Source organism: Danio rerio, chromosome 25 (genome assembly GCF_049306965.1).
Source record: "Danio rerio strain Tuebingen ecotype United States chromosome 25, GRCz12tu, whole genome shotgun sequence".
NCBI classification, from domain to species: Eukaryota; Metazoa; Chordata; class Actinopteri; order Cypriniformes; family Danionidae; genus Danio; species Danio rerio.
The window spans coordinates 34,986,832-35,001,233 of record NC_133200.1 but is presented as its reverse complement, the minus strand read 5'-3'; the positions used below and the strand labels follow the sequence as shown (position 1 = coordinate 35,001,233).

General features: G+C 38.5%; 1 protein-coding gene across 4 annotated transcripts in view; it reads right to left on the bottom strand.

Annotated features, from left to right (window-relative positions):
- Positions 1-14,402, bottom strand: part of scaper (S-phase cyclin A-associated protein in the ER) — a 219,691-nt gene that overhangs the window by 175,914 nt on the left and 29,375 nt on the right. For all 4 annotated transcript variants that reach the window (XM_005163154.6, XM_005163155.6, XM_005163156.5 and 1 more), the window contains exons 5-8: positions 10,199-10,299; positions 8,477-8,593; positions 3,820-3,947; positions 781-1,007 (exon numbers count right to left, since the gene is read on the bottom strand). In XM_005163154.6, the coding sequence (XP_005163211.4) occupies positions 781-1,007; positions 3,820-3,947; positions 8,477-8,593; positions 10,199-10,299 (573 nt within the window). The remainder of the gene's footprint in view (positions 1-780; positions 1,008-3,819; positions 3,948-8,476; positions 8,594-10,198; positions 10,300-14,402) is intronic.

Sequence of the window (14,402 nt, the reverse complement as noted above, 5' to 3'; positions counted from 1 at the left end):
TTTTGGCTAGGATGGAATCAAATGCATCAACAAAAATGTTTAATTTAAAGGGGTAGTTTAATGAAAATGAAAATCCAAATTTACTGGCCCTCCACTTGTTCAAAACATGATTGAGTTTCTTTTTTCTATTGATGAGAGAAGTAGAAATTTTTTGTTTTTCCTACAATGAAACGGCTGTGTATTCATAACCCTGAGGTAAGAATAAGTTCAGACTTGATTGTGTTTCAAGTGGACAAAGTAAATCGCCTATGGACGTCAATAACTACCAGTATCCATCATTCTTCAAACTATCATCTTTTGTTGTTCAGTAGAAAAAAGAAACTCATGAAGGCTAAATTGAGTGCATTTCCATTTTTGGGTGAACTATCCCTTTAAATCTGAAGAATGTATTATTCTAATTAGAGTGACGTGTTAATGACACGTGCACTTCAGAGCTGTTCCCTACCCTCCAAATCACTCACTGATGACTTTCTATTTCCGTCTCTTAGAAGGCAGGTGTCTATGCAGGAGGAAGTAGATAGCATGGCAGCTCAATTGGTTTGGCTTCGGCATATTCTCCAAACGCAATCCAGGACATCGTATCGTCAATATTTAATAGGCCTCATTGAATCTGATAAACATGTTCAAAAATCGATGCCCGTCCACTTGATACTGGCCTGTCTGGACAGTGTATCTATGAACACACTGTGACCAAACAAACACTTTCTGATGTTTCAGAGGCTTCATATCTATGGCTGGGCTCTAAATAATTAATGACGGAAGGTTGGTTGACGTCATTACCTCGATGACCGGGGTCTTTTCCATCTCTTTGCTGGGCTCTTGGGGTATGGGTGGCTCTTGCTCCCTCACGTCCTGAGATTTGTCTTGGGGTGAGGGTTGGACGTGCTGGTTCTCCTTGTCACTGTCGTCTTTGGGGCTCGCATGAACCAGAACTGGGCTTACTTTGGCCCTTGGCCTCATGGAGCGCCCACGCTGCACCGTCTCCCAGCCTTCTGCATCTTTCTTTGCTAAGGGTTGATGGACATGCATACAGTGCTCAGCATAAACCAGTACACCTTTAACGGATCTCCTTTAAAGGGGACCTATAATGCGAAAATCACTTTCATAAAGGGTTAACACAGAGTTGTGCGGCAGCAGTCTGTGAATATAACCAGCTTTTAATGGTAAAAATTGAATAATTAGGTTTTTTTATAATCACACTTGATCAAAACAGTCTGTAGAAACACTTTGATTGACATTCCATTCTCCCTCAGAGGGGGAAAGCCCCACCCACTAGTGACAATCTCTCCCTCATTAGCATAGAATGCAAGTCTTGTATTTGAATCTACCACTATGCTGACACATAGATATTTGTAGCTCCGCCCTCTTTTGAAAAGAGCACAATCTCATTTGAATTTAAAGCGACAGTGACCAAAACATCACATACACACTCTAGAAACATTACAGACTTTTTTTTTTTACATTTTGCAAAAAGGAGCATCATAGGTCCCCTTTAAATAATAATTTCTATAGTATGCTTCACAATACCATATTTGAGCATAATGTATACATTAGATTAGTCAGTTCAAAAGCCAAAACAGGAAATAATGTAATAAAAAAAACTTTTATCAGAGTCCAAAAATTGTGTTGGAAAAAATTAGAAGTATGTTGGAAGATTAATATTACAGATTAGTTTAAATTATAATAATACAAAACATATAGAAATTAGTATGTTGTGGGAATAATGTGTTAATATTAATAATATGTATTCATGTTAATTTTAATTATACAAAACTTGCAGAAATTAGTATGTTGAGGGATTAATATTACACATTACTTTAAATTATAATGATACAAAACATATAGTAATTAGTATGTTGGGGGATTAACCTGTTAATATTATTATTACACATTACTTTAAATTATAGTGATACAAAACATATAGTAATTAGTATGTTGGGGAATTAATAGGTCTATATTAATAATATATATCAGTTTAAATTATAATTATGCAAAACGTATTAATTCCTTAATGAACTCATTTCTATATGTATACATTGAAATTATATATTCGTTTAAATTATAATTATACAAAAACTTACAGAAATGTATACGTTGAGGATTAATATGTTTATATTAATATTATATACTAGCTTCAATTATAATTATACAACATTTACAGAAATTATTATGTTGGGGGATTAATAAGAAGTTTATACTTATGTATTAGTTTAAATTATAATTATACAAAACTTATGAAAATTAGTCTGCGATAAATATATTTTTATTAATATACAAATTAATATATTAACATACATAAATATGTTAATATAATTACTATGTTGAGTGAAAATATTAAATACAATTTGAATAAACAGGAAAAAAAAAGCGAAACATTTAAATAAATAACTTTAGTTGAAATTTTTTAGTTATATTTAATTTAGTTGTGAATTGTTGAATTTAAATTAATTATCTTTTGGTTCCTAAAGATGTTAGGAGTACAAACTAAAACTTTTATTGGATATAACCGTTTTATAAAACCGCTTTGTTTAAATGCACCAAAATATATTAGTTATATTCCCTGAGAATATAAAAGAGTGTATACTTATTTATGCCCAGCACTGTATATTTCAGGGCTATTCAATTGGCGGCCCGTGGGCCGAATCCGGCCCCCGAGGCACTTTGTTCTGGCCCTCCAAACAGTGTGACCAAGACATCAAAAATAATGAATATAAGTTCAGTCGACAAATGGCCGCTATAGTTATGAAGTGGCGTGCGTCTGTTCAATTACAGCATGAGCTGCAGTTAAAGGCTGCACAGAGCGTGAGTCACCATAAGCGAGTGGTGCGGGCAGCCGAAAACATGTTTGTAGAAAAGGCTATTGTACAATGCACTGATATCGTTAATATGGATGTAACGATTAGCCGATTTCACTATTAACTGCCCTTTAATTCATCAAAGTTTATTAATCGTAAAGTCTTCTCTAAGCCGCATTTCTGCCGCATTCCAAGTTGCCTGTGCGCTGGTTTTAAGTTTGAAGTACACCGAGGCTAATACGCACGCACACAGGATTAACTGTAACATAAACAAGTTTGTTATTTCTAATGTAAGAATATATGACAGTGTGCGGGCGCCAGCCGAGCGACACGCTTGCGTCTTTCTGGGCGCACGCAGTAGAAAACATCTCACGGTGAGAGTTGTGCGTGATCTTTCAGTGCAATGTAAACAAAAGAGATGTTAGACGAATTATTATTAAAATGATTATGTATGCATGAATGCAGATGGCAACAACAGTTAATCTAAATAGCTACTTACCTAATATAAAGCTTGAATTTACATTAGACGTGATAAAACAGTGAAAGCATGATTATTCTTCCGACAATATAATTGTACAACCAAAATCTATAATTGTTGCATCCCTAATTGTTATGCAGTTCAAAACATAATGTATGACTGTGTCTGAATGTAGAAGAAGCCCACTTCAGCAATGCACTGCTTTTGTTGTGCTCTGAAATACAACATTTGAATGTTTTTTAAAAAAAGAAAAAGAAAAAAAAGTCTATTGTACACTGCACTGATATTATGCAGTTTCAAAATAAAATAAATGACCATTTTAATGTAGAAAAAGCTAACGTGGCTGTCTTAAGGAGCAAAAATATACAGCATGTGGGCCCTTTTATGCTGTTGTGTCATCACTCATATCCCTCCGGCCCTTCATTTGGGACGCTTTTCATGAACCGGCCCCCATGACAAACTAATTGAATAGCCCTGGTATATTTACATAAACAAATAATAGAGATGCATTCATTTTTGAACATAAATGATTGTATATTAATTCACCTGGTTTTTCAGCAGGGATGTAGACGCTTTGGCTAGGGACAGGTAGGGAATGGGAAGATTTGACCCGGTCGGCCCAGCTTGGTCCAGTGTGGGACAGACGTGCCACAGCCAAAGTGGGAGGAGGACCACTGCATAAAAACACACAATAACAAACCCATTTAACAGCAGAAACGCCACTGTTGCTCTAAAGGTGGATTTGACCAAATCTAAATAACATATTTTTAATAAAACATTTCTCCAGGTCATTGACTTTCACTAAAACACACACAAAAAATGTACTGTTTGCTCAAACTATTTATTCAAAATGAGCTGAAACAACATCATTTTTTGAGAAGTTTTTGAGGAGGCAACTTAATTGTTTTATGTTTAATCCACTTACATTTGTACAAAACTAAAATGAGTTAACTTAAATCCCTCATGTTGTCCCAACACAAATTGATTGTGTGGAAACCAGCATTTTTTACAGTGTAGTGTAATTTACACTCATCTGGTGTTCAAAATAGTTTCAATAAAAGCAGTTAAAAAAAAACTAAATGTTTATAGAGGTCACACTTTATTTTATCATAATATATATGAATACGTACTACATAAGAACAAATAAAGAGCCAAAATCTTGATAATAGTCCAGCCTGATCTCACGAGAAAACGTAAGTATTTTACGTTTTGCCAATTTAGTGGCTAATTCGTACGAATTCGTACGAGTACAGTCGTTTGAAATTGTGCGATTTTTAAATGAAGGTGTGGCACCTAACCCCACCCCTAAACCCAACTGTCATTGGGGGATGAGCAAATCGTACTAAATTGTACGAATTAGATCGTACGAATTCATACGAATTAGCCACTGGATCAAAAAGTTACAAATTGCCATGAGATGAGGTTTTCATTCAGGATGTCTCTGTACATTGCTGCATTCATCTTTCCCTCTATCCTGACTGGTCTTCCAGTTCCTGCTGCTGAAAAACATCCCCACAGCAAGATGCTGCCACCACCATGCTTCACTGTAGGGATGGTGTTAGCCTGGTTATGAGCGGTGCCTGGTTTTCTCCAACCGTAACTTCTGGCATTCACTCCAAAGAGTTTAATTTTAGTCTCATCATTTAAGTTCAATCCAATGAGGCTCGCCTGCTGCTCCTGATGCCGCTTGCGTTTAAACAAATCTCGTTTAATGCTTGAATATTTAAATATTTTATATTCGAAAATACATTTTATACTTGAATAAATCTACATCACCGATGCTGTAAAAGAAACATTATAAAATTGAAAACAATCGCATCAATCGTTCACCAGAAATTTATCAGTGGCTGTAAAACACTTTCTATGCATGCACCTCATTGCATCTCTACATCTCCGGACACTAGCTCTGTCTACTCCAGAATCTGACGAATTGATTAGCTGTAGGCTCTAGATCAGTCAGCTGAAGCATTGTCATACAGTGTTATGCTGGATTTCATCAATAGCCTTGCATTTACTAACAGACTATATTTGAAGTGTTTGGAGGTAATTCGCGTTTTCCTTCTGTTGAAAAACGTCATAAGAACAATGTTTAGTGGCTCACTGTATTACTACAGTGTTTTGAAAAGTCTAAACACTTTATTGATATAGTATACAACCAAGCACAAGTGGTCAGAACACAAACGAGTCGCAGGTGATGAAGTATTAAGTGTCTCCCAAAGTAAAGTGTGTCTGAACCAGGTCCAAGCAAATTGCCAGCAGGTGTCTGTAGCTCCGCTCATTCTCCGCCTCTTTGCCCTTGTTTGGTATCCCGCCGTGGGTGCGATGACGCGCAAACAAAATGGTGACGGTTGGCCACGCCTACTTGTGGCTTCTTTTGCGCTCTTTAGAAACCTATGGGTGACGTCACGGACACTACATCCATATATTTTACAGTCTATGGTCCTCGCTCCTCATCCTTACTGAACCGTGACAAAAACAGTGGGCGTGACTTATTTTTTCCACTGCAAGCTGATTGAATGTAGTAAAGTAGGCATTTCATTCATAAAGACCGGGATTCAGGAGAGTTATTACAACCTAACAGGCACCTCCTCCTCACCGTTTCTGTTTCTGAAGTATGGTTAAGTATGTAAGCCACGCCCAATTCCTCAGACAGAAATAATCTGAGAATTTAACCGAAAACAACAGGAAGTGCATTTTCAGATTTCAATTAAAGATTAGAAGGACAAACTATTTAGTTTTTTTAATGACATGCACAGATGAATTGCTCACCACAAAACTAGCAATGTGAGCTAGCAAACTCATCATGGTTAGTTTTGATGTCATGTGTACTTTAAATGACCTGCTTTCTATGGCGAGCCTTAGCATCATGTGTGGGGCATCCTTAAACATTGGGAACTAAAGCAGAAACTTCAGAGCGAGGGCCCTTTCTCTCTGTCTTGATCGATATCCATTTCCTGAGGCGTCCAATTACAGCGTAATACAGACATGAATGCCCGTGCTTCAGCAGTCTTTAACCACACTTAGACCTGCACCCCCACTGCCTCAGGCGCAGACCCGAGGAGAACCCGGCAAAAATCGCATTAAACCAAACGCTCAGGCCCGTTTGCGGATCGATTCCCCTTCTCGTCCCAGACGGGCGTAGTCTTTCCGGTCTGGTGGTGAGGCACAGATATGCATCATATCTGCCATTGATTTGTCCATCTGAGCATTCAGTGGTGCTTTAATCGGATTATGAATTGTCTTCCTTTCACACTAGCCGTAAAAAAAAGAAAAAAGACAAACGCATCTAATGCAGGAAGCCTCATTGCTGGATTGTGAGAGTCGGCACAATTCGCCGACAGAGACAACGATGTCAATTAGCACAGCGCGTGCAGGGATAATGGCTTGAGGTCAGATTTAACAGATATACAGTTGAAGTCAGAATTATTAGCCCTCCTGAATTATGAGCACCCTGTATAATTTATTCTCCAATTTCTGTTTAACAGAAAGAAGATTTTTTTTCAAAACATTTCTAAATGTAATAGTTTAAATGATTCATTTCATATTAATAACCGGTTTATTTTATCTTCTCCATGAAGACAGTACATTATATTTTTTCGAGATACTATTATTGAGCTTAAAGGGGCATTTAAAGGCTTACTCCCAAGGCCATTTACACTCACCGGCCACTTTATTAGGTACACCTCAAATTTCTAACCAGCCAATCACATGGCAGTAACTCAATGGATTTAGGCATGTAGACATGGTCAAGATGATCTGCTGCAGTTCATACTGAGCATCAGAATGGGGAAGAAAGCTGATTTAAGTGACTTTGAACGTGGCATGGTTGTCGGTGCCAGACGGGCTGGTCTGAGTATTTCAGAAACTGCTGATATACTGGGATTTTCACTCACAACCATCTTTAGGGTTTACAGAGAATGATCCAAAAAAGACGAACTATTCAGTGAGCGGCAGTTATGTGGGCGTTGTTGATGCCAAAGGTCAGAGGAGAATGGCCAGACTGGTTCCAGCTGATAGAAAGGCAACAGTAACTCAAATAACTACTAGTTACAACCGACTTCTGCAGAAGAGCATCTCTGAACACACAACACGTCCAACCTTGAGGCGGATGGGCTACAGCAGCAGAAGACCACACCGGTTGCCGCTCCTGTCAGCTAAGAACAGGAAACTGAGGCTACAATTCACACAGGCTCAACAAAACTGGACAATAGAAGATTGGAGAAAGATTGCCTGGTCTGACGAGTCTCCTTTTCTGCTGCAACATTCAGATGGTGGGGTCAGAATTTGGCATCAACAACATGAAAGCATGGATCCATCCTGCCTTGTATCAACTGTTCAGGCTGGTGGTGGTGGTGTAGTGGTGTGGGGGATATTTTCTTGGCACACTTTGGGCTTATTAGAACCAATTGAGCATCGTGTCAACCCCACAGTATTGTTGCTGACCATGTTCGTCCCTTTATGACCACAGTGTACTCATCTTCTGACTTCCAGCAAGATAACAAACCATGTTATAAAGCGTGAATCATCTTAGACTGGTTTCTTGAACATCAATGCTATCAATGCATCTTGAACAAATGCTATCATGTCAATATGGAGCAACGTCTCTGAGGAACATTTCCAGTACCTTGTTGAATCTATGCCATGAAGGATTAAGGCAGTTCTGAAGGCATAAAGGGGGTCCAACTCAGTACTATTAAGGTGTACCTAATAAAGTGGCCGATGAGTGTATATAGTGTGTACTGTATTTTTATATTGTTTAACTTTTTAGACTTTTTATATGACCTCTCTCTGGAATAATATGCAGGATTTATTGAAAAGCAATTAAGCATGAGAAAAACGCGTCTGCTCACCTTGCCGCCATAACCGGAACTCAACTTTTCAGACTTTTATTACTCCCATAAAAAAGGAATAAAATAATAAAGGAATAAAAATACTTATCAAATACTTATTTTCTCTATATTCCTATATAGCATAAAAAATTGTACAACAAATCTTAACCCAGCTCTTACAAAGTCTTAATGAAATTGTTGGACACTTAAAACCATTTCCAAACAACACTGAGAAATAATCAATGATGAAAGTACAGCAGATTTATTTAGTTTGTTACCATGGTGTAGTAAAACTCTAATGGATATGAATATGGGGCAGAGAGACGTGTTTTTAAGAGATCCTGCATTGTATGGATAGGACGAGATTGGCCTACCCAAAATTGAGGGCACGACGAACACCTGGTGATGGAACAATCCGGTCTGAGGAGGGGCTAGACATCACATGGCGTCCTGGTGACATCTTTCGAACTTCCCAAGCCAAAGACGTGGGCCTGTGGTAGGATGGATCAAAAAATTATTAAGTCAAACATTTGCTAGCTGAACACATGTATGTGGGTTTGAGTTTGTGTGTGTATGTGTGACATTTACAAGTCAAAATTATTAGCCCCCCCTGTATAATTTTTCCCCCAATTGCTGTTTTTTCTGTTCAATTGAGATTTTTTAAAGATTTTTTCGACACATTTATAAGCATAATAGTTTTAATAACTCATTTCTAATAACTAATTTCTTTTATCTTTGCCATGATGACAGTAAATAATATTTGACTAGATATTTTCCAAGACACTTCGATACAGCTTAAAGTGACATTTAAAGGCTTAACTAGCTGAATTAGGTAAGTTTGAGTAATTAGGCAAGTCATTGTAAAATGATGGTTTGCACTGTAGACAATCAAAAAATAATATTGCTTAAGGAGGCTAATAATATTGACGTCAATTTTATTAGCCTCCTTGAGTAATATTATTTTTTGAAAAAACTAATTGGTTAGGTATGGCAACCAAATTTTAACGTCTGATAGACGTCATAGTGGTAACGTCCACACAACTTCAAGCGGTGACATCAGTAGATGTTGATATTTGGTTGGTTTTAGGTTGGACATTGATGTTGGTCTCTTTTCATTTCCAAACAAGATGCAAAGTCCCCACCACGTTAGGGTACAACGTCAATCTGATGTAATGTTGACGTCTAGATTAAGTATCGACGAAGCTAATAACTAAGGGCCGTTCACATGTTGCGTCTTTTGCATTATTTCTTTTCTTGCGCGCATATCAGGAGTGACATGCACGCGGCATGACGTGCTCATGCTTTCCAGGTGCACGTAGAAGAATGGCGCAAGCGCACCGTGAGTCAAGTCCAAATACTCAGTAAATATGATGCTCAGATTAAACAAATCCTTTTTTTTTATTCTTATTTTATTTATTTATTCATTGTTCTGTCATTTATTTTCAGCATAAAATTATTACTTATGTTTAAATGCCAAAAATTTCTATTTACTTATTTTTAAGTCCAAAGAGAAAACTATTTTTTTTATTACTATTATTATTATTATTATTATTATTATTATTTGGTAACTGAGAAGCAATAAATAAAACTTTCAAATATAAAGAGATGTCATGTAATTTTCTAATTTTTACATTTGAAATTAATAAATGCATAATAATTGTGATAACCGTGAAAATAGTGATTGTTCCTCCAAAAATTCCTTGCTCTGTTAAACATCATTTGAGAAATATTTGAAAAACAAAACAAAATTGACAGGAGAGCTAATAATTTTGGCTTCAACTGTATGTGTGGCTGTTTGTGTGTGTGTGTGTGTGTGTGTGTTTTCAAAAGAGCTCTGTACAAATTAGCACAACTTAAAAGCTCAGGTTTTTATGCCATAATCAATGTACTCGTGTTGTGGTCACTTACTCATTACGGCAAAACCATGAATCACCTCAAACTGCTCATTGATCAGGCTGAAAGGATCGCATTTCAAACTGCAGCGCAAAAGACTCACCAGTGGCTTTTGTACATGTTAAAGGCAAGTTACAATCTTAAGTGTGTGTGTGCGTGTGTGTGCGTGTGTGCGTGCGTGTGTGCGTGTGTGTGTTAATCACCTGTTCTGAGCATCTGTTTTTTCCAGCTTCTCCTGCAACTGGATCCAGTCTATTAGAGCTTTGAAGTCTCGCACATAGTTATCCAACATCATCAGCACCTCCTGGGAGGGAAAAACAAGCACTGTCAGGTTTGAAGAAAGCAAAAAGATCCAACAGAAATGTATTAAACCAACCAAACAAAAAAGGCAAAGTCTTATCTAAAGCCGCTTTTCCACTGCACACAACAAGTGACAGACCGGAATTCATTCATTTCCAATGGAGAGTAGTCCAGGAGCTGTGTGGAGTTCCGATCATATCCGTATGTGGAAAATTCGGTTCCTATTTGAGCAGCGGATGTGATGTATTCCTGTGTTTTCCAATCAGGTTTGAGTGAGCATGATGAGGATTATTAGTCTTTTTTGGTTCATTTTTGTTACTTTTAGAATTTAAAAAAAATAATAATAAAAATTCTATTCAAAAGTAATACAAAATAATTTTGTATTGCGGTCTCCAAATTCCCGCCAAAATCTTCAAGGGTTTATTAATGTCTAGTATTTATTCATTCACTCAACCATAGTGAATGCACGGTGAATAAAGACTCTTGCTTTTGCATTCCTTTATTTTGGAAACTATGAGAATCAGCTTCTCTCCCATGGTGCACAACAAAACTGAAAATTCTATGCAACTGCCACAAGGGGGCGTATTGCGTCAGTCTGTCTGAATGTCGTGTGCAATGGAATTACGGCTTAAATGGAAAAAATGTTCTTGTTAAATCTGCCAAAATGGTTTTACGAACTATTAACCATCAAAAGGTCAAAGAGGGCAAGAAGTGCCCTAAATTTGTCCAACCAACTGAATTGAAGGCACAGTGCTTAAGAATCAACTTTCACTAGTTCCATTCATTGGAGTTCCAAAAGGTTAACGTTCATCTTGCAGATAAATTTTGTACCACAACGATCTGGGCTGTTCATCAATATCAAGAAGGGACTTACAAGAACGGACCAAGAACAGAAGATAAACAGAAGAAGAGCAGACGAAGGATGGACCAAGAACAAACCAAGAAAAGACCAAGAACAGACCAAGAATGGACCACGAACGGACCAAGATTGGACCAAGAACGGACCATGATCGGACTAAGAATGGACCAAGAACAAACCAAGAACAGACCAAAAATGAACCAAGAATGGACCAAGAACATACTAAGAATGCCCCAAGAACAGACCAAGAACTGACCACAAATGGACCAAGAATGGACTAAAAATGGACCAAGTACAGACCAAGAATAGACTAAGAATGGACCAAGAACAAACCAAGAACGGACAAAAAAAACGGACCAAAAACGGACTAAGAAGAGACCAAGAACTGACCAAGAACAGAACAAAAATGGACCAAGAACAAACCAAGAAAAGACAGAGAACGGACCAAGAACGGACTAAGAATGGACCATGAACGAACCAAGAATGGACCACAAACAGATCAAGAACAGATTAAAAATGGACCAAGAATGGACTAAGAATGTACCAAGAACAGATCAAGAATGGACTAAGAACAAACCAAGAACAGACCAATAACGGACTAAGAACAAACTAAGAACAGACCAAGAACGGACTAAGAATCGACCAAGAATGGACCAAAAATGGACTAAGAATGGACTAAGAACAAACCAAGAAAGAACCAAGAACGGACAAAGAACGGACCAAGAACAGACCAAGAACAGATCAAGAACTGACCAAGAACAGAAAAATGGACCAAGAATGGACCAAGAACGCACCAAGAACGCACCAAGAATGGACCAAGAATGGACTTGCATTCATTCTCCTGCCAAATTACCTCTGAAGAACAAGCTCAGAAGACCATGAGAACACCGAACGTATGATGTGAGATGCTGCTACTCCATGCAAATGGTTACTCCATATTTTACATTTCTGTATGTTAGTTATGTTTTGATCTTTAATTGGTCTCACAGATTCACGTAATGCAAAACCACAGGTCAGAGTTCCCCAAGATTGAACTTTAGAATGCAGCAACATGCAAAACTTGCTTACATTTCAGCAGCATTCACATTAATCTATGGGGCAAAAGTGTAGTTTGACTAAATAAAAATGAATGTTTCACTTAGGGAAACTCATGGGATAAACAAGTTAGATTATATCTCTGAACCGCAAACAAAGCTGCAGTCACACTAGAGTTTGAGCATGCGAAATTCTATCGAACGGTGCAGTAAAAAGGGGCAGGATAAAACAAGTTGATGATTGGTCATGGTTTAATCTTCTATTGGTCACACATGCCAGCAGTTAGCTCTCTGCAACTCTCACATGGTCACCCACTGAAGCTAAGCAGGGCTGCGCCCGGTCAGTTCCTGGATGGGAGACCACATGGGAATGCTAGGTTGCTGCTGAAAGTGGTGTTAGTGAGGCCAGCAGTCTCTGCGGTCTGTGTGGGACAGTATATTGATGGGGACTCTATAGCGCCGTCTTTGTCTCTGGTTTGAACCATGCTTGAGCCCAATTGAGAGCACTCACACTTCTCAAACGATCTGGGAAATGGGCCTAGGCACGGTTCGGACAGCATAGTGTGAGTACGCCCTTAAAAATTCAAGGATTTCCTTCGAAAAAGAGTAGAGGTTTAACCCCGGCATCCTTGCCAAATTTGCCCACTGGCCTCTGTCCATCCCCATACACCCTCAGAAATAAAGGTACGTGAGGGGTCACTGGGGTGGTACCTTTTCAAAAGGTAAAAATTTTTTCCTAAAAAGTCCATATTAATACCTCAAGGGTACATAATTACTACCTTAACCCCTTCAGACCCTGCGTCCATTACAATGGACATCACATGACATCCCATTTTTCTGAAATTTGGAACATAATTCAGGTCTGAAGGGGTTAAATGTACAAAAGGGTTCCTCCAAAAAATTTTATGTACTAATATATACTTTTGAGGTACCAATATGTAGCCTTTAAGTACAAATATGTACCTTTTGAAAAGGTACCACCCCAGTGATAGCTCGCCTACCTTTATTTCTAAGAGTGCATCATAATTGACTTCATCACTTGGTCTCTACACCAATCAAAAATTGCATCGTCCAGGTGGATGCTGCACACTAGTGGTGGATGAGGAGATCTCCAAAAATGTGTAAAGCGATTTCAGTGTCCAGAAAATCGATATATAAAAGTAAGGAATTATTATTAATTATCATTATTATTAACGTGAAGCAAAAATCGCAGGTCAGACTTCCCCAAGTTTGAACTTTTGGAACTGATTGACGTACAAAACGTGTCACACAAGCTTGCATTTCCAGTCAGCAGCATTCATGTGCAAATAAATAGCTGTCAATAGGGTGAAACGTACAATGTGCACTTCCCAACCCTTTTTATTTAGCTGCTATGACTTCTGGGACTTTAAATGAGTGCAAGTCTGCTTTTGAAACATTCTCAACATCAAGAACAAATTCGGGTTCTTTCAAGCATCCACTGTTCTTGCAGTCTTGAGTATTGCAGTTAAATTTAAGTGGCTGATGATAATGTTGGATGAGCACACAAAATTGTTAAAGAACGTATATTGGGAAAGAGCTCTGACAATGCAATAGTGCAGATCAGCCACCCACCCTGAAGCCTCCTTTGTGGCATCTCTGAAGGGACAATGAGAAAGCCAAGACTCCCCCGGCAGAATCTAGCGAATTCTCAGGTAAGCAGTATCCCGGACGAGCCCCCTATTTCTTGTCTACACTGAGGATCTGCTGTAAACCAACACCCCGTTGTCTCTACTAAACAGTGGGCATCTAAAGCCACTGGAGCACATCTCACACAACCCTCCCTCCCAACTGAAGCACTCCATTCACAAATGCCAGGAGGGGACAAAAAGAAAAGGATGAGGGCAAAAGAAAAGGGGGGAAAAAAGAGTGCTGCTGCTTCTTTTCGCCTCAGTGGTCTTCCACAAGAGGTGCGGCTGAAATTACCAATTAGCTTTGCAAAAGAGGGCTGGCAAATCTGATTGGAGCTGTAATCATTTCTAGTTACTGGCAAAGAGTGTGCATCGAATGACGAAACGTTCATTGTTTATCCGATATTCAATCTGCGAGTGCCGCGGGGACTCTGGGGAATCCCTTGGCTCCAACAAAGACACCAGAGAGTGTCGAAGAGCCTCGCCACAACACAAATAAGTACAGGTCTGCAAATCTAGACCTACCACAGACTCGTAAGACTACAGCAAACCTGTCTGCAGCTCC